The 21,171-nt window shown below is 44.2% G+C and overlaps 1 protein-coding gene across 1 annotated transcript in view; it reads right to left on the reverse strand.

Moving 5' to 3' along the window:
* Positions 1–3,041: 3,041 nt before the first annotated feature.
* LOC139559072 (solute carrier family 41 member 1) overlaps positions 3,042–21,171 on the reverse strand; it is a 37,227-nt gene continuing 19,097 nt past the window's right edge. Inside the window, exons 4-11 of the mRNA XM_071374748.1 lie at positions 15,017–15,088; positions 14,406–14,550; positions 12,452–12,598; positions 11,407–11,554; positions 10,979–11,058; positions 10,725–10,859; positions 10,456–10,604; positions 3,042–10,376 (exon numbers count right to left, since the gene is read on the reverse strand). Of these exons, the coding sequence (XP_071230849.1) occupies positions 10,191–10,376; positions 10,456–10,604; positions 10,725–10,859; positions 10,979–11,058; positions 11,407–11,554; positions 12,452–12,598; positions 14,406–14,550; positions 15,017–15,088 (1,062 nt within the window). The 3' untranslated portion in view covers positions 3,042–10,190. The remainder of the gene's footprint in view (positions 10,377–10,455; positions 10,605–10,724; positions 10,860–10,978; positions 11,059–11,406; positions 11,555–12,451; positions 12,599–14,405; positions 14,551–15,016; positions 15,089–21,171) is intronic.

Raw genomic sequence — 21,171 nt, forward strand, 5'->3', positions numbered from 1 at the left:
AGCAGTGTATATTTTCTGCATGCCCCCCTTTGTCACGCCCTGACCTTAGAGATCCTTTTTATGTCTCAATTTGGTTTGGGCAGGGTGTGATTTGGGGTGGGTATTCTGTGTTCTATTATTTGTATTTCTATGTTTTGGCAGGGTAAGGTTCTCAATCAGGGTCAGCTGTCTATCGTTGTCTCTGAGAACCATACTTAGGTAGCCCTTTTTCCCACCTGTCTTTGTGGGAAGTTGACTTTGTTTATGGCACTTAGCCTTTAGCTTCACGGTTTGTTTTGTAGTGTTTATTGTTTTGTTCCGCGTCTTTTCTAATAAAAAGAGAATGTACGCTCACCACGCTGCGCCTTGGTCCTCTTCTTTCAATGGCCGTGACACCCTTTGTACCTGACGTGACACTAGCGCCATCATAACATAGACAAATTATATTTTCTGCATGCCCCCCTTTGTACCTGACGTGACACTAGCGCCATCATAACATAGACTAAGTACATTTTCTGTGCCAAGGCCAACCTTTGTTAGCTCGGTAAGAACAAGGTGTGTAAATGATAAAGAATCACAGTATTTTGTGGTTGCCATTGGCAGCAACCGCTCTCACATGTTGTTTTCATCCAGGTAATGAGTGACAATGGCTATATTTTCACATCCAGCAGGATCCTTGGTCCCGTCTACCTTCAGTGTGTACCAAGATTCTCTGATTTCTTTAACTATTTCCTCAGCGACAATCTCTCTCATGAGCGATGTCATTTTGAATATCATGTTACGTGCATGAGGCATTGTGGGGCATGGGGCTAAACACTGTGGCAAGTTCCTTGTCTTTCAGAGTATATACCATCATAGACAGAAAAACGTCTACTGCCTTCTTGACACTAACGCGTCCAATGTCCCCCTCAGTGGTTGCTGGTTTGAAATAAGGAACTCAATGATGACCACAATCGCCGACAAATACATGTGATTTCTTTCCAGCTGCCCATCATTAACAAGCGTTGATACCAATGTTCCCAAGCACTTCAAACTAGGTTTATCTTTCCGCAGTGCATTTCAAACGGTCCTTGCTTGATGCGTGCCTAGCGAATCCTTTGGTACAATCAATAGAATTCTTCCAGTTAGAATACCCAGCTTGGGTGAAGGCCTTGTCTGCATTAGCATTGGACCCAACACAGAACTTTCCACATGTGAAACGAAATGCAGCATATGCAGTATCCGAGTATTACTGCCACTTTCTTCCTATGAAGCAGTTTCTATTAAATGAGTGTTTTTGGACAGAACCTGCGGCTAGGGTATGATTCTAGGCCAACCTGGTCTGGCTCCTCTGTTCCAAGATAATCAGGAACAGTCGGAGGTGGAGGCTACTGTGAGCCATTATGGCGGCGTTTGTAAAAGGGTGGGTAGGCTCTGCACATGGAACTAGCTGGAGCTCGGCAGAATTATTACTGTTGGGCTTTGCAGCGGCCTCGGTGGCTGCTGCTGCTGCTGCTCGTTGCTCTCCTTCTCCTTTGTTTGATATCCATCGTGGCAGATTAGCTGGTTCGAGCTAGCTAATAACACTAAAACATTTTACAGCTATAGCTAAGAGGGAAGCAGCTTCAACTGTAAACTGGTGCATAAGAACAGCCCTTAGGCTTGGTATATTATATAAAGCAGAGCGTGTGTGGTATGTCGGCCATATACCACAACCCCTGAGGTGCCTTATTGCTATTATAAAGTGGTTACCAACATAAATAGAACAGTAAACAAGTATTTTTACGTCATACCCGTGGTGTCTGATACAGTAAACACATGGCTGAAATGCTGTTTCAGCCACTCAGCATCCAGGACCCAAACTACCTGGTTTTTAATCTGTATTACACAGAAGCTTTAGCCATTACTCTGTCATGTTTGCTCCCGCTCTTCCCTTCCCCTGGCGCTTGAGGGCGCCAGATTACCCTGCATCACACGCTCCTGCCATCCATCACCCACACCTGCCTTCTCTCGTCACTCGCATCAGCGTTAATGGACTCACCTGGACTCACTTATTACATGTTAATTTCCTCCCCTATATTTGTCTGTTCCCTTGCTCTGTTCCCTGCTGCTGCATTGATTGTTTCTTGTCTAAGTTTTTGTTTGCTGACGCTGTGCTTGTCTCGTTATATGTCCGTCATTTATTAAATGTTACTCCCCGTACCTGCTTCGTCTCTCCAGCGTCATTTTGCGTGACATACTCCCTGTCTATTCTGTTGTTTGTTACCAACATGGCACTTATCATACAGACACATTTATATATTTAGACTTATATTGGACAAGAAGGATTAGCTATGCAAATCACTGAATGTTTTGGTTTTTCTGTGTTCTTGGTCAGATTTGACATGTTTTGGTTTTTCTGTGTTTTTTGTCAGATTTGACATGTTTTGCCAGTCTAGTTCACAGCTTTGTAGAGGAGCACACCACTAGTGTGTGTATTGTATTATTCTGATTGACATTAGACACTGCTTACTCAACATCAGGTGCAGTAATTAGTTTATACTCTTTATTCATTCTTTATCTCATGGAGACGACACATTTTCACATGAGGGACCTACATGTAATATAGTTATTGTAGTTATTGTAGAATTACATTCCTAAATAAAACATCATTAAATGTGTATTGTGCACTAGGCTAGGTCATTTCTTTCACTGTTCAAATCCATATCTACTGAGGTTGAATTTCTCAAAAACACAGGTGTCTTCCAAGATTCAGTGTTGAGCTGATACATTGTACTGAGACAGTTGTATCTCTGATAAGACTGTGAGAACCAGGACTCAGAGTGTATGTGTGTCTTTGGTTGTGAACCAGATGACAGCACCAAACATCTGTGCGTGTGTGTCAGAGAGAGAGCTACTCACCTCTATCACAAGGACACTCAATAACCCATGTCATACACAACATTGCATCTTCAGAAAGGCAAAACACACACACACACACACACACACACACACACACACACACACACACACACACACACACACACACACACACACACACACACACACAGAGGTACTCACAGAAGACCATAGGATTACTGAAGAGTGGTACGAAATGATATAGTCCTTTAATTCCAGCAATTTAGAAAGTCCTGCAGAGAGAGAACCCCACTACAGTCATGGGGTTACAGAGAGAGAGAGAGGGGGGGGGGGGGGGGTATGAGTGTGTTTGTGTGTGTATATCTGCATGCATGTACAGTATGTATGGTATGTGTGTTATGCCTTTCTGAAGATACAGTGTAATGTATCACATGGGTATGGGTTATGGGGAAGGGTGGGGTTGATCAGTCCGTTATACTTTCTAAACCTCGGTGTCGTCCCACCACTGAGTCTGTTCCTAACCCAACCCAGAGTTGCCCTAGTCAGCACCTTCTATTTACAATATCCATCTATTCATTTATGTTCTAAATAGAAGATTCTGGCCCCAGTGATTCCCAAACACTGCAGCCTTTACAGCCATGCAGCCTCTCTCTTAGACTACTCATTCACCTATCAAATCAACACAATTCACAACATCAAATCAACATACATCAGTTATTACTCAAAGCTAATTAAAGAGATGCTACTCTGTGGTGAGCCTGGCTCCTGATTTGTTACTATGTCTTGAGCTTGGCTCTTGATTGGTTAAGGCCTCCTATGTTTGGGCCCCTGCCTGAGGGCAGGGGGTGTGAGGTGTGTGAGGTTCATGAGATATTAGGCACCACGCTGTTCTGTTCGTTAACTTAGCCGCTAATCTACCGCGGTTAGCGCTGAAGCTCTACTGGCCCGAGGCAAGAAAAAAGAATTAACAAAAAAAGAAAATAAAATGTGATAAACAATTACAAAAACAGCGAACTGAAACAAAATGAAATGAAAAATAAACACCTTATTTATAGAATAAATATAGTATGTACAATTTGCTTTGTGTGCATCTAAAAATAAATAGACAAAGCATTCCTTCCCCCCTGAAGAAGTATTCACAACCTCTGGCCCGTGCTGGGGCAGAAAGCTGGCACAGGTTCACTAACATCCAGGCTTCTGCTTTAAGAATCCAGAGGACTTTCTAGAATAGAATCTTGGATACAGGTTCTAGAATCCAGAGGGTATAGATTCTATAATCAAGGATACAGGTTTTAGAATTCAGAGGAAAGGTTCTAGAATAGAATCTTGGATACATTTTCTAGTATTCAGAAGGTATAGATTCTACAACCAAGGATAAAGGTTCTAGAATACCCAGGTTCTAGAAAAAAGAAGATACAAGTTCTAGAATCTAGAAAAAACAGGTCCTGGATAAGAATCTTGGATACAGGTTCTAGAATCTAGATGAAGGGAATGGTGAACAGAGAGGCGATCAGCACTGTCTCATATTCACACATGACAATCTCTCCATCTGGTGTCTATGTGTATACTACAGTACTTTCCACACAGTGACACTATAATCCACTTGGGCTGCCTCAATTATAGACATGGCATAATCATTCTCTATGACCAACACACAAGATGACAGAAGGATTAGGAAAAATAATCAAGTTAAAGAAAAATCTAACAGACTCAACTTTGTAAAATGGGTCACAAACCTAAGCAGGAAAAAATTATAATTTTAAAGAGAAGGAAACTTAATACATAACACACAAGTTTTGCATATTCATATTATGTGCCCTGCACATGCATTCTGCTGGCCCCTTAAAAACATAGAAATCTAACAAGCACCTGATAAGGAAACATCAGATGATAACACATGCATTTCACCATCAAGCTGGGCTCTGCTGCTTAGAGAATTAGTGTCTATACTGACAGTAGTAGGTTGGTGAGGGTTGGATAAGAGACCATTTTGAAGCATGGCGTCTATCTGGCAGATATTGTAGATCAGCTGCACATTGTGTGTGACGTTGTGTTTTTACCATGATAGAGAGATCGAGAGAGACATGACATTTTGTTACACGATATCCCTAACAGAGAGATCGAGAGAGACATGACATTTTGTTACACGATATCCCTAACAGAGAGATCGAGAGAGACATGACATTTTGTTACACGATATCCCTAACAGAGAGATCGAGAGAGACATGACATTTGTTACACGATATCCCTAACAGAGAGCGAGCGAGAGAGACATGAGATGTTGTTACACGATATCCCTAACAGAGAGCGAGCGAGAGAGACATGAGATGTTGTTACACGATATCCCTAACAGAGAGCGAGCGAGAGAGACATGAGATGTTGTTACACGATATCCCTAACAGAGAGCGAGCGAGAGAGACATGAGATGTTGTTACACGATATCCCTAACAGAGAGCGAGCGAGAGAGACATGAGATGTTGTTACATGATATCCATAATGGTGGGAATATTGGCTTGACAAATCATCCTTCAACAAACTGCAATTTTTGATAACGTTCATCTCACATCAGTTGACATCCTGTCTTTCCTCACTAACCATTGAAGCCCAGTTAAGCCTTCCAATCAGAACACACCAAACAAGTAAAGCCACCTTTTTACAGATTCTCCTAATTCCTTGCGCTGGAAAAAATGTCATACAATTTGGAGAGCAGATTTCACCTAGAATGGCCTCTTTCTCAATAAGAGCTGTCTCTACCCTCTCTGCCCTCTTTCTGGTCTCTCTCTGGCCTCTCAGTAAGGCTACTCTAACCTCGGTGAACCCTATGTGCGCATGGCCGCAGGAAGATGTTTTGGGGTGGGGGTGCTTGTTGACGGGGGGAGGAGGCAACGAATACACATTAACATTTAAAAAAAAATCTTATTTTAGTTTTCTCAGATTTATCAGGGGGTGCTGCAGCACCCTCAGCACCCCTACTTCCTGCAGCTATGTTTGTGCATAACCGTCATCCTGCCAGAAACTTCGGCAGGCCGGACAAACATAGAGACAGAATTTTGGGCTAAGTGTTTGTGTGGAAAAAAAGTAAACAAAGAAGAAACAACAATTTAATTGAAGACATTTCACTATCATAGCCCTTTAGGGGGTTTAGGGGAGAACAAGGAAGTGTTGACACTTAGTTGTGGAGCGCTGCCGCCTCAGGGACCACTAAGGACAGGGTTGACACTTAGTTGTGGAGCGCTGCCGCCTCAGGGACCACTAAGGAAGGGTTGACACTTAGTTGTGGAGCGCTGCCGCCTCAGGGACCACTAAGGACAGGGTTGACACTTAGTTGTGGAGCGCTGCCGCCTCAGGGACCACTAAGGACAGGGTTGGCAAGAACTGGGCTGACTTTAATTCAAGAAACAACCCTCCAACTGAGTGTGAAACATGATTGTATATAGAGGTTCCTGGCACCACGTTAGTGACCTCTGTCCACAGAATAGTTTGAAGTTGCCTCTCACTGCTGATACATGGTCAGGTATGTTTTCATCTCTCCCCAATGGTTCAGATTAGGATTTGGGAAGGGTAAGCTGATCCAAGTTCTGTGCTTAAAGGGCAACTTCTACCCAGAGATGTTAACACTTCCTGTTTCTGTTCAGGTTAGTGTTCAGATGTCTACTGACTGGGTTGGAAGGTTGTTACCTAAGTGGATTCAGGTCTCTACATTCTGGTCCGGGTCCCTGTGCAGCAGACCCCACTGAATCACTACTCTAAAGGCAAGGCAAATTGGGATGGTCATTTAAGGCCCTGTGCACTCCCCTTCATCAAACATTATTCACATAGGGACCGATTCCGACTTAGGAAATGAATGCCTTTGATACGCGCGCCTTTCCTACGCACTTCTCAGTAGTTGGTATTCAGACTTACCTTATGCAGGTAAGACAGACGTGGTTCCCTTGAGCGTGCTGAATACATTTAATTAAACTGCTAAAACCCTACCGCTAGCTGGCCAACAGATTTTCTTGTGCTGTTTTCAATCAACGCGGTTTCCAGTACATTTGTCTTAAGACATCCCTTAAATACGGTGTATTTGAAATTTGAATTTTGTCAACCGACTAATTAGAATACATCGGTTCAGAATAAAGGGATCAATGAAAGAAAGCCATCTAAATACACTACCTGTCAAAGGTTTTAGAACACTTACTCATCCAAGGTTTTTCTTTATTTTGACTATTTTCTAAATTGTAGAATAATAGTGAAGACATTAAAACTACGAAATAACACATATGGAATTATGTAGTAACCAAATAGGGCTATCTTCTGTATACCAACCCTACCTTGTCACAACACAATTGATTGGCTCAAACGCATTAAGAAGGAAATAAATTCCACAAATGAACTTTGAAAAAGGCACACCTGTTAATTGAAATGCATTCCAGGTGACTACCGCATGAAGCCTGTTGAGAGAATGCCAAGAGTGTGCAAAGCTGTGCCTTGACAGTTGGTATACAGAAGATAGCCCTATTTGGTAAAAGAGCAAGTCCATATTATGGCAAGAACGACTCAAATAAGCAAAGACAAACAACAGTCCATAATTACTTTAAGACATGAATGTCAGTCAACACGGAAAATGTAAGAACTTTAAACATTTCTTTAAATTCAGTCTCAGTCTCATTCTCTGAAGAATCTCAAATCTCAAATATGTTTTGTTTAACACTTTTTTGGTTACTATATGATTCCATATGTGCTATTTCCTAGTTGTGATGTCTTCACTATTATTCTACAATGTAGAAAATAGTAAAAAATAAAGAAAAACCCCTGAACGAGTAGGTCTTCTAAAACATTTGACCGGAAGTGTATATGCATATTCGTCTCCTTTTCAGCACCAACTGGTAGATTTAGAAATACTGTGATCATGTAGATTATTTGGGCACATTTTAGGGTTAGGAAAGTATGTATGAATCATAAGAAAAAAAATTTTTTGGAGAGCCTTTACACACTAAACATATTGATGAATCAAAAATACAGTAGTTTGATTTATCCTGAATCAAGTACAATCCATTAAATATTGGAAGGTGGCCTCCCGAGTGGCGTAGTGGTCTAAGGCAGTGCATCGCAATTCTAGCTGTGCCACTGGAGATCCTGGGTCGGGTCCAGGCTCTGTCGTAGCCGGCCGTGACCGGGAGACCCATGGGCCAGCGCACAATTGGCCCAGCATCGTCTGGGCTAGGGGAGGGTTTGGCCGGCAGGGATGTTCTTGTCCCATCGCGCTCTAGCGACTCCTGTGGCAGGCAGGGCGCAATGCACGCTGACACAGTTGCCAGGTGTACGGTGTTTCCTACGACACATTGGTGCGGCTGGATTCCCGGGTTAAGCGGGCATTGTGTCAAGGGTTGGCTTGTGTTTCGGAGGACGCACGGCTCTCGACCTTCGCCTCTCCCGAGTCTGTACGGGAGTTGCAGCAATGGGACAAGACTGTAAATATCAATTGGATACCACAAAATTGGGGAGAAAAAGGGGTAACAGAAAAATAAATTTAACATTTAATAACAAATATTGGAACTGGTCCGAGTTCGATAATGATTCAAATAGGCTACATGTCCCTAATTATTGGACAGCCTTAACCTAATATGATCCAGTAATGCTAGCGACCCTCAGGAACAACTTCACGGATGTGACGGAGGAAAGAAAGGTAAACGGAATGGAATGATGCAAAGGGTAAGGTACAAATTGAAGAACTAACACTAAAGTGACAGTTATAAATGTATGTGAGTATTACTGACTGTGGCTCCCGATAGTGGCTAATATTTAACATGATACAATTGTAAAATAAAATGGAGAAAAGCCGGGGCATATAATTAAAACATTTTAAAGCACTTATATCAACTGGGCAGGTTCAGCCCTACAGAAGCCTATAGCTTGGGTCTCCAAATTTAATCTACGCAAATTATGAGGGCACTGTCACGACTTCCGCCGAAGTCGGTCCCTCTCCTTGTTCGGGCGGTGTTCGGCGGTCAACGGTGGCCTTCTAGCCATCGCCGATCCACTTTTAATTTTCCATTTGTTTTGTCTTTGTTTTACACACCTGGTTTCAATTCCCCAATTACATGTTCATTATTTAACCCTCTGTTTTCCCCATGGTTTTTGTGCGTGATTGTTTTATGTATGTTCGGTCCGTTATTGTGGGCTCGGCATTACGGCATGTTATTGGAATATTTGAGTAAAGTTACTTGTGTTACTCATCTCTGCTGTCCTGCGCCTGACTCCTCTGCACCAGCTACATCCAGACCATTACAGACACACAATAAAACTGTGGAATAACTGCACATCTATTTATAGCCTACTTCACAGTGGAAAAGGGGCCACAATACATGTCATGTTGATATGATTTTCAGTTTGCTTCCATACGACTGGTTTCATATTCGTCTCCACGGATCATAAGGAAAAATCCTCTAAAACAATTGCTGTGTGTATTTACATTCCCCTTCTCCAAATGGATTACTCATTTATCTAGCTCTTATCAACAACTCGTATCAATGTATCAATTATAGTGCATGGAGAAAGCTGTTATTTCTATTGGAAAAAAGAAAGTAGACGCTTTTTCCACTTGGAACCGGCGGGTTCGCTCAACCTTACTGCTGGTTTCCTCGCGCGTAAAGGTGGTGAAATGATGAGGGAATTAAGTCAAGGTCAGAATACGGTGTAGACACCTCCACCACACCTTCATTTCTTAGATCTCCACCCTGAATGAATAGCGGGTGAATATCATGCTATTCTCATGCTTAAATTCAAGGTCAGAATACGCATACAGAGAAAAGTGCATAAAAAGGAAATTAACTTCCATTTACTAGCGCTTAACTCGGGTCGGAATCGGCCCCATATCTCATCATTAATTAATCTCTTTATATATATATAGCACTTGGTGATAAAGCATTCTAGGCTTGTGTGAGTTTTTTTGCTGTCTGTCTTCATTTCAAGCCCTAAAAATATATCTCATCTTTACAAATGCGGCCAACGTGACTGGCCCAAGGGAGAATGTCCCCATTGAAAATAATGAGGATTAATCTGCCCAATGATAAAACAGATATAGATTCATATCAAATTCACTATTACCAATAATAATCATAATCATTGTAGTAATAATAATAAAAAACAATAGTAGTAGAACTCTTATTTAGTCAAATAAAGAAAGAGTGGAGTAGTCTGAGACCCAGTGAGGGGAGGGGGGAGGAGGTTGGGGGTCAAAGGGTCAGGGGTTAGGTCTGGGTCTGAAAGTCATTCAGCTGGTCTGTGGTTCAGATGTCTAGAGGGAGATACTGTACAGTTCCGTTGTTCAGGTTGTTTCCGGTGTTCTGGCGTTGATGCCGTGTATGTATGCTGTCCAGGTGTGTGTGTGTTCAGTCTCCCACGTCGGTGTCTCTGTCTCCAATGAGCCAGAGGACATGGAAGCAGAGGGCCAGGAAGCCGGTCCCCAGCAGATCTCCCAGGGCCGTCAGGTAAGGAATAGAGAAGTTATCAGGGTTCATCCCCCTACTCCACATCCAGTGGACCATCCAGTCAGCCAGGTACAACAGGATCAACACCTAGAGACAGAGAGGGAGAGTGGTGAGGAGTGGTGTGTGTGTGTGTGTGTGCGTGAGTGGTGCGTGTGTGTGCGTGTACCTGCAGTAGAGCAGCTGCCATATAAAAGGCAATGAATGTGGATGTTAGAGTGGTGTGTCCTCCCTGCATGGAGTTGATGGTGTAGAGGAAGACCAGGTGACCTGGAGCAACCAGGAGGAAGAGCACCCGCGCTGAACGAGAGTTCACATCTGAGAGAGAGAGGGGCAAGAAACACGTGTTTACATAATAACACTCAACAAACCACCATTTTGATTACAATCTTGCATCAGTAAACATTTACCCTTAACATAAAACCAATCAATACTCACTGGATCCGAAGAAGGAGGTGCAGGGAGTGGGGCATTTCCTGGGGTTGGGGTCAGGTTCTCCCATTGGGATACCGTTCATGTGCAGATAGGTGGAGATTCTACTGGCCTGCACTGCAACCAGGTTACCTCCCACACCTGGCAGAGCACATCACAGTACACGTATGAGACAGACAGGCATAGTCTATGAGGGGTCTCGTATCAGTGGTTGTGTATGAGTGGTTATGTGCTGGGTATTTCAATGCCAGGAGTCTCACCATTGATAACAGGAGTGAAGACAGCCATACCAGCAAAGTTGGGGTTGGACACAGTCTTATCTAGGATCAGACCCCCAACACTAAGGAGAGTACAGAGGAGGGGAGGTGAGACACAGGACAGACACAGGTGAGACAGAAGAGATGAGAGGTAGGTGAGACAGGTTAGAGAACAGACACAGATGAGAGGTAGGTGAGACAGGTTAGAGAACAGACACAGATGAGAGGTAGGTGAGACAAGTTAGAGAACAGAGAAACAGATGAGAGGTGGGTGAGACAGGTTAGAGAACAGATACACAGATGAGAAGTGGGTGAGACAGGTTAGAGAACAGTGACACAGATGAGAGGAAAGTTAGGCACAGAGAGAGGAGAGAAGGGGCGAGACACATAAGAGACACAGGTGAGAGAGTGGCTCAACATAGGTCTTGTACCTGCTGATTGCCATGGCGATGATGACAGGTTCCCAGCCTGAGTAGAGCACCTCCCTGGTGGACGGGATCCTCCGAGCGATCAGCACCCACAGAGGGGTCATTGCCACAAACACAGCACACACCAACGGGTTGGCATAGTCGTTAAACTCTATAAGAGAACACACACACAGGGGTTAACATCATTGCTATGCTATATAACACACACTTCATCAGCTCAATATAGAAACTCAGACTGGGTGTGAATGGGAAATCGTGAGTGTTTCCATGTATTTATGTGTGGTCGTGGGGGGCAATAAAAAACACCTTATTCTGAATCACATGCCGCAGAGTGTGGTGATGAGCTAACACTAGACGGCATAGCTATGGGGTCACAGTCAGACATACATACATCCCCTACCACTGTGAGGTCAGTGGTGGAGTCAAACCTCAAGTAGGCCGATGTTAAAATAAGATCCTTACTTTAAGAGTCTAGCAGTTATGGGGTGAGTTAAAGTGTTTCTAATGGGACTTTTACTGCCACACTCACACCCTGGGGTGAGACAGATAGGTGTAAAGCAGGGGTGGGGAACTCCTCCAGGGCCTGATTGGTGTCACACTTTTTCTCCATCCCTAACAAACACAGCTGATTAATCAAACTGAATTCTAAACTGAAGATCATGATTAGGTGATTATTGGAGTCAGGTGTGTTAGCTGGGGCTGGGGCAAACCGGTGACACCAATCAGGCCCTCGAGGACTGGAATTGCCCACCCCTGGTGTAAGGCAAAGTGGGTGTTTGTGATGAGTGTGTTTGAGTGTGTGTGTATCTGTATCTCAAGCATAGAGATACTATGCACTATATATACATGTTCTATTTAATTCTGAGATCACAAGTGTGTGTTTGTGTGTCTGTGTTTGTATCTGTATCACAAGTGTGTGTGTGTGTTTGTTTCTGTATCTTTCGTGTGTGCGTGTGTGTGTGTGTGTGTGTGTGTGTGTGTGTGTGTGTGTGTGTGTGTGTGTGTGTGTGTGTGTGTGTGTGTGTGTGTGTGTGTGTGTGTGTCGTACCTAGCTCCTTGTACAATCCTGTGCTGATGCCAGCCAGCAGAGAGAGTGTGATCAGGTCTCCCAGACTGGCAGCGATGGGCGTGGCCACGTTGTCAGGGTTGATGCCAACCTTCCTGGCTGCAATGATCACACCGATCATAATGATCCCTGCAGACAGAAAGAGGGGCTTAATGTTAAACCCACCAATCATAATGATCCCTGCAGACAGAAAGAGGGGCTTAATGTTAAACCCACCAACCTTAATGATCCCTGCAGACAGAAAGAGGGGGTTAATGTTAAACCCACCAATCATTATGATCACTGCAGACAGAAAGAGGGGCTTAATGTTAAACCCACTAAATCAGTTTTATGGAATTTGTAACATAAACTCAGCAAAAAAAGAAAGATCTCTTTTTCAGGAGCCTATCTTTCAAAGATAATTCGTAAAAATCCAAATAACTTCACAGATCTTCATTGTAAAGGGTTTAAACTATGTTTCCCATGCTTGTTCAATGAACCATAAACAATTAATGAACATGCACCTGTGGAACGGTCGTTAAGACACTAACAGCTTACAGACGGTAGGCAATTAAGGTCACAGTTATGAAAACTTAGGACACTAAAGAAGCCTTTCTACTGACTCTGAAAAACACCAAAATAAAGATGCCCAGGGTCCCTGCTCATCTGCGTGAATGTGCCTTAGCATGCTGCAAGGAGGCATGAGGACTGCAGATGTGACCAGGGCAATAAATTGCAATGTCCGTACTGTGAGACGCCTAAGACAGCGCTACAGGGAGACAGGACGGACAGCTGATCGTCCTCGCAGTGGCAGACCACGTGTAACAACACCTGCACAGGATCGGTACATCCGAACATCACATCGGCGGGACAGGTACAGGATGGCAACAACAACTGCCCGAGTTACACCAGGAACGCACAATCCCTCCATCAGTGCTCAGACTGTCTGCAATAGGCTGAGAGAGGCTGGACTGAGGGCTTGTAGGCCTGTTGTAAGGTAGGTCCTCACCAGACATTACCGGCAACAACGTCGCCTATGGGTACAAACCCACCGTTGCTGGACCAGACAGGACTGGCAAAAAGTGCTCTTCACTGACGAGTTGCGGTTCTGTCTCACCAGGGGTGATGGTCGGATTGAGCGTTATACCGAGGCCTGTACTCTGGAGAGGGATCGATTGGTGGAGGTGGAGGGTCCGTCATGGTCTGGGGCGGTGTGTCACAGCATCATCGGACTGAGCTTGTTGTCATTGCAGGCAATCACAACGCTGTACGTTAGAGGGAAGACATCCTCCTCCCTCATGTGGTACCCTTACTGCAGGCTCATTCTGACATGGCCCTCCAGCATGACAATGCCACCAGCTATTCTGCTCGTTCTTTGCGTGATTTCCTGCAAGACAGGAATGTCAGTGTTCTGCCATGGCCAGCGAAGAGCCCGGATCTCAATCCCATTGAGCACGTCTGGGACCTGTTGGATCGGAGGGTGAGGGCTAGGGCCATTCCCCCTAGAAATGTCCGGGAACTTGCAGGTGCCTTGGTGGAATAGTGGGGTAACATCTCACAGCAAGAACTGGCAAATCTGGTGCAGTCCATGAGGAGGAGATGCACTGCAGTACTTAATGCAGCTGGTGGCCACACCAGATACTGACTGTTACTTTTGATTTTAACCCACCCTTTGTTCAGGGACTCATTATTCAATTTTTGTTAGTCACATGTCTGTGGAACTTGTTCAGTTTGTCTGTTGTTGAATCTTATGTTCATACAAATATTTACACATGTTAAGTTTGCTGATAATAAATGCAGTTGACAGTGAGAGGACGTTTCTTTTTTTGCTGAGTTGATATTATCAATTTTCCGCTGTCAAATCGTATCTAGGGTTACCATGTGCATATGAATAATTAGAGTATGAAAAAAGTGAATCAGTATTATTGATTATTGTCTCCTATCCTCCTAGTGGTACCTAGTATCAGAGAGGCGATGAATGCGGTAGCCACACTGGAGGCACACAGCAAGATAGCATGTCCCAGTCTAAAGTTCCCCTCTGGGATCCAGCCAAAGATCACTGCTGCGATGGATGCCAGGAACCCTACTACTGTGGCCTGGACCTAGGAGGCAGAGAAAGGGAGGGAAGGGTTACTGTAAACTGTACTGCACGTGTGTGTGTGTGTGTGTGTGTGTGTGTGTGTGTGTGTGTGTGTGTGTGTGTGTGTGTGTGTGTGTGTGTGTGTGTGTGTGTGTGTGTGTGTGTGTGTGTGTGTGTGTGTGTGTGTGTGTGTGTGTGTGTGTGTGTGTGTCAGTTTCCTGTAACCCCCTGGTGAGCTGACCCAGCACACAGTGATCCATCTAGCAGGTTATGTGACTGTCGGGGATCCAAAGTCTGGGGTTGAGAGGTTCCATGAACCACAGATTCAGCACTTTTACATCTGACACTGTCCATGTATGGTAACACAATGATAGGGCATATTTTGTTTTATATCTGTGCCCTGTTTTGTTTGGGAATATGTTGAATGTTGTTCTGTGTTCCCCAGTGTTCCATCCAGGTGTTGTGGGATGTTCCAGAGTGTTTCGTACCTGGATGAGGGCGAGGTTTCCAACGATCATCTTCCACATGTCCTTGGCTGAGTCCATCTGACCAACATTAGCCTGCACAGAGAGACACACACACAGAAGACCATAAGAGACCACGACCAGAACACAACTATAACACAACCACAACACAACCATAACACGACCACAACACAACTATAACACAACCACAACACAACTATAACACAGGAGACCATAAGAGACCATGACCACAACACAACCATAACACAGCAGACCATGAGACCATGAGTCCACGACCACAACACAACCATACCACGACTATAACACAGGAGACCATGAGCCCACAACCACAACACAACTATAACACAACTATAACACAGGAGACCATGAGTCCACGATCACGACCACAACACAACCATAACACAACTATAACACAGGAGACCATGAGACCACAACCACAACACAACTATAACACAACTATAACACAGGAGACCATGACACCATGAGTCCACGACCACGACCACAACACAACCATAACACAACTATAACACAGGAGACCATGAGTCCACGACCACGACCACAACACAACCATAACACAACTATAACACAGGAGACCGTGAGTCCACGACCACAACACAACCATAACACAACCACAACTCAACCATAACACAACTATAACACAGGAGACCATGAGTCCACGACCACGACCACAACACAACCATAACACAACTATAACACAGGAGACCATGAGTCCACGACCACACTACCATCTGACTGGCCACGGTTTGAATCCAGGAAAGGTAACCAGAATCATGATGTTTCAAAAACGTAGAATGTGTTCGACTGAGTGTGAACGTGTACATGAACACGTGTGTGTTTGAGTATGTGTGTGTGTCAATGTGTATGCTTTAGTGTGTGTGTGTGTGTGTGTGTGTGCGCGCTGTGCCATTGGCCCTGGCTTCTGTCAGAACAATCAGGGGTCAGTTCTCTGGACAAAGGAGCTCTGGAGTTCTGACCCCTTCACCCTGTGGCCGACTCCAATTATCTCATCTCTCTCTCTACACACACACACACACACACACACACACACACACACACACACACACACACACACACACACACACACACACACACACACACACACACACACACACACACACACACACACACACACACACACACACACACACTTGTACAGCTAACCTTGTGGGGACACACAATTCAGTCCCATTCAATATCCTATTTTACCTAACCCCTAACCCTAAACCTAAACCTAACCCATACTCTTACCCTAACCCTAACCTTAACCCTAACCCTAACCCAAAAACCTAACCTTAACCCTAGCTCCTAAGATTGGACTAAGAAGCATTATCAATGGAGGATCTCAAATGAAAATACTTCTCCGTCCAAGACTAGGCTTAATGTGTCGGGGAAAAGGCCCTTAGAGTTGTAGCAGGACAGGTGTTTGTGTAGCAGGACAGGTGTGTGTGTAGCAGGACAGGTGTGTAGCAGAGAGCTGATCGTGGAAGACTGAGTCAGTGGCTGTGTTTGAAACCCATCTCCCTCTACTTCCTCTCGTTCACTGATCCTTCCATTGATTACCCAGCTATGTAGGAAAAAAGATGACATGATGAAAAAGTGATCGTTACTGTAGATGCTCTTTACAGACTTGTTACACAACTATACATACAACTGGATGAGCTATGCAAATGAATGAATATCATATTAGATCTGTGATTAGGCTACTTCTCTGAAAGGCAGAAGGAAGGATGCTTTTTCTAAGTATTCAAACAGGGTGAAATGCTGAGTATCTTCCCCCCCACTCCCAACACTACATCAAGCTCTAGTGACTAGCCACATGACTGCCAAAAACAGAGAGAATGCTTTGGAAGGAGAGAAAAGAACATGTTTGAATGAGAGAGCAGAGAGCGAGAGTGAGAGTGAAAGTGAGTATAGAGAGAGAAAGAGAGAGAGAGAGAGAGAGAGAGAGAGAGAGAGAGAGAGAGAGAGAGAGAGAGAGAGAGAGAGAGAGAGAGAGAGAGAGAGAGAGGGGGGAGCGAGAGATGAAAGAGAGAGAGAGCGAGGGGGAGCGAGAGATGAAAGAGAGAGAGAGAGAGAGAGGGGGAGAAGGTTTGAATGGAGAAATTGGCTGAGAGCCAGACCACATTGGCATCTAGGTCTCAGCTTGAGCTTCTGTTCCCAATGTGAACACACATATGGGACTAGTACTAAACACTACTGCCACTCATGTGACCCTGATTCAGTTACAGAAACTCTGCCTCAGTATCAGCATGGCAGTATGTGTGTGTGCCTGTGAGTATCCGAGTGTGTGTGTGTGGCAGAGAGTTAAGAGGAAGACTGAGTCAGCAGCTGTTTTTGAAACCCATGTCTCCTTCCTTCCTCTCTTCCACTAATCCTTGCATTGATTACCCAGCTATGTAAAAAAAGACAAACAGATGACATGATGCAGTAAGCTGGCTCTCAACACTATGTGGTAGCTAATGCGATTATGCCTGCCTGCAGTCATTCACTAAATATGATTATTCCAAAACTTATAGTCAATTAGGGTCACAAACAAGGATCATAGAGAGTTACAAAAACAAATGTTTGTAAGAAGGAAAAAGAGAGAGGGAGCGAGATAGAGGGGCAGAAAGAGAGACAGAAAGAAAGAAAGAAAGAGAGAATTATACTAGCCTAATTTCCTCTCCTATTCTTTAAACAGAGATTACAAGTTACAGCAGACCAAAATAACAAGCCATTCAGGGAGAAGCGTGGTCATGTGTATGGCATTCTGCCTTAGCCCCTGGCAGTTCTTTTTTCTTTGATAAGTGCATTAGGAAACTTACAGTGGGCTTAATCTGCTGATAATTAGTAATGCCATGGAAAGAAACGTGGCCCACCGTGGCCAGCCAAGATCCTCAAAGAAAAATAATAACTCTGGGCGAACGGGGAGTATATCATACCATACACATTACATACTCAGGTCACCTGCCACACAATACACACTAAGCTCTCTTGTCATCAAGCCTCAGCAAAGAAACAGCCTCGACAAGGAAACAGCCAGGAAACGCAATGGAGAAGCTTCTCATCCTGGAACGGGGTACGTATGCCCACCACAGTAATATCAATAAACATATGGGGGGGGCATGATTTCTTAAGCAACCCTATAATGAATTGCGTACTACGTCATACTGTATATGTGCAGATATGTGCACCACATCATTGCTCTCTCTCTCTCACTCAACTGTTTGTGCATCTTGCTAGCTGTCACTCAAATGCAGATGGGCTGAACCTCATTGGCTGGAACTTCAAATGCTAGGGGGCTGGCCCACATGGGGGAAAATGTAGGGAAAATGGCGCTGTACAGCTTCCAGTAAACAGTCGCTTTCAAACTAGGGATTTTGTGGCTAATTGACATAAAACAGGAATTCTGCTCATAGAACTACACATTGACACATCCAGTCCAAAGCGGGAGGTTTAAAAATGACTCACTAGTCGCCAAAATTCCGGTGCATGTCTTTAATAATCAGGACAGGAAAGAACTTGAAAAGCTTATCACATTCTGCTGTGTTTGTCAGCCTGTTTTCCCACAAGCCAATGGAAGGAATGTGTGGATTGGTGTACTTAAGAGCAGCAGTGGGCTAATTCGCATTTAGCACCACATAGCTCCAGGGGTAGGAGGCTAGGCTAGCTAGCGCCTCCTGTTAACAACACCAGTGTCCCAATGACCCCTCTGCCTGCTGCCTACAATGGACAATAGTGTTGTGTTGTTCTAATGGTGTTGTTAGCTGAGTGTTAGCTCATGAGCTAAGAGCCTAATAGAGATTGAAACACTTGCCTGGTGTCAGGTACAACAGACCCAGGGCTTTGGTTAAACTTTGAGCAAAGTCAGAGAAATCAGTTTAAACCAGAGAAATAACAGGAAAGCTGGGATCTGTTAGGGTTAGTTAGCCAGTCAAATGTCTTACAAAACCAGACACATACAGTACAAAACTCAACTGACTGAAGTCTAGTGAGAAAATGCAAACAACACTTGGTTGGTAAGTGTTGTTGTTGATAAGGTGTATGTGTGAGATATTCAGCCTTTCTGAAAATATTTTCCCATTGACACAATCCTTCAGACGTTGTTACGTCTGGAGAGGAGACAGGTCAACAGGTGTCCAAACTGATTAGTGGAAAAGTACACCAAACTCAAACACACTCCCATACACCTAGGGCAGGTTGACGCTGGATCAGATAGCGGTGTTGGATCAGTAGAGCAGGGGAGTGGAATGTTGGCTTGAGGTCAGGTCACAACCCAAGATAAATAGGATTTATGGAGAAGCTTCCCATCCTGGAACGGGATACGTATGCCCACCACAGTAATATCAATAAACGTATGGGGGGGACATGATTTCTTAAGCAACCCTATAATGAGCTCTATACTCAATTCACCTGAAACACAAGAGATTCTCTGGTACTTTTGTGTACTTTCTAGCCAGTAGTTCTGAAAGTAGCGTTCACAAGCTAAAAGTGGTCCCCCAAAATTGCGTACTACGTCATACTGTATATGTGCAGATATGTGCACCACATCATTGCTCTCTCTCTCTCACTCAACTGTTTGTGCATCTTGCTAGCTGTCACTCAAATGCAGATGGGCTGAACCTCATTGGCTGGAACTCGAATTGCTAAGGGCCCATGTGGTGGAAAATGGCACTGTACAGCTTCTAGTAAACAGTTGCTTTCAAACTAGGGATTTTGTGGCTAATTGACATAAAACAGGAATTCTGCTCATAGATTATGCATGTATGAACTACACATTGACACATCCAGTCCAAAGCGGGCGGTTTAAAAATGACTCACTAGTCGCCAAAGTTCCGGTGCATGTCTTTAATAATCAGGACAGGAAAGAACTTGAAAAGCTTATCACATTCTGCTGTGTTTGTCAGCCTGTTTTCCCACAAGCCAATGGAAGGAATGTGTGGATTGGTGTACTTAAGAGCAGCAGTGGACTAATTCGCATTTAGCACCACATAGCTCCAGGGGTAGGAGGCTAGCTAGCGCCTCCTGTTAACAACACCAGTGTCCCAATGACCCCTCTGCCTGCTGCCTACAATGGACAATAGTGTTGGGTTGTTCTAATGGTGTTGTTAGCTGAGTGTTAGCTCATGAGCTAAGAGCCTAATAGAGATTGAAACACTTGCCTGGTGTCAGGTACAACAGACCCAGGGCTTTGGTTAAACTTTGAGCAAAGTCAGAGAAATCAGTTTAAACCAGAGAAATAACAGGAAAGCTGGGATCTGTTAGGGTTAGTTAGCCAGTCAAATGTCTTACAAAACCAGACACATACAGTACAAAACTCAACTGACTGAAGTCTAGTGAGAAAATGCAAACAACACTTGGTTGGTAAGTGTTGTTGTTGATAAGGTGTATGTGTGAGATATTCAGCCTTTCTGAAAATATTTTCCCATTGACACAATCCTTCAGACGTTGTTACGTCTGGAGAGGAGACAGGTCAACAGGTGTCCAAACTGATTAGTGGAAAAGTACACCAAACTCAAACACACTCCCATACACCTAGGGCAGGTTGACGCTGGATCAGATAGCGGTGTTGGATCAGTAGAGCAGGGGAGTGGAATGTTGGAATGTAGGATTTAGCAATCATGACCTCTGACTTTTGACTGTTGACCAACCAATTGAGAGATTCCAAGTGAGTGATAAAAATAACAAATGTTTCCCTGAATGAGTAAAAACCCTTTGGGAATCTAGTCACCACTGAGCATTATTTTGTTTTCCATGGGGTTCTAGATACATCAAACAGAATGGAACAATTCATTACGTTTCCATGACAACAAAGACAAAGCTCTTTCAGACACTGAGGTGAGCGTGAACCCCTGTCTCGTTAAGACACGTGATTAGTGCTTGTTCACCTGTAGCCCACCTGCAGGCCCCTGTTAGTCAAACACTCTACAGTCGTGGCCCAAAGTTTTGAGAATGACACAAATATTTATTTTCACAAAGTCTGCTGCCTCAGTTTGTATGATGGCAATTTGCATATACTCCAGAATGTTATGGAGAGTGATCAGATGAATTGAAATGAAATGAAGTCCCTCTTTGCCATGCAAATGAACTGAATCCCCCCCCCCCCAAATTCCACTGCATTTCAGCCCTGCCACAAAATGACCAACTGACATCATGTC

Source organism: Salvelinus alpinus, chromosome 2, assembly GCF_045679555.1.
Source record: "Salvelinus alpinus chromosome 2, SLU_Salpinus.1, whole genome shotgun sequence".
Lineage (NCBI taxonomy): Eukaryota > Metazoa > Chordata > Actinopteri > Salmoniformes > Salmonidae > Salvelinus > Salvelinus alpinus.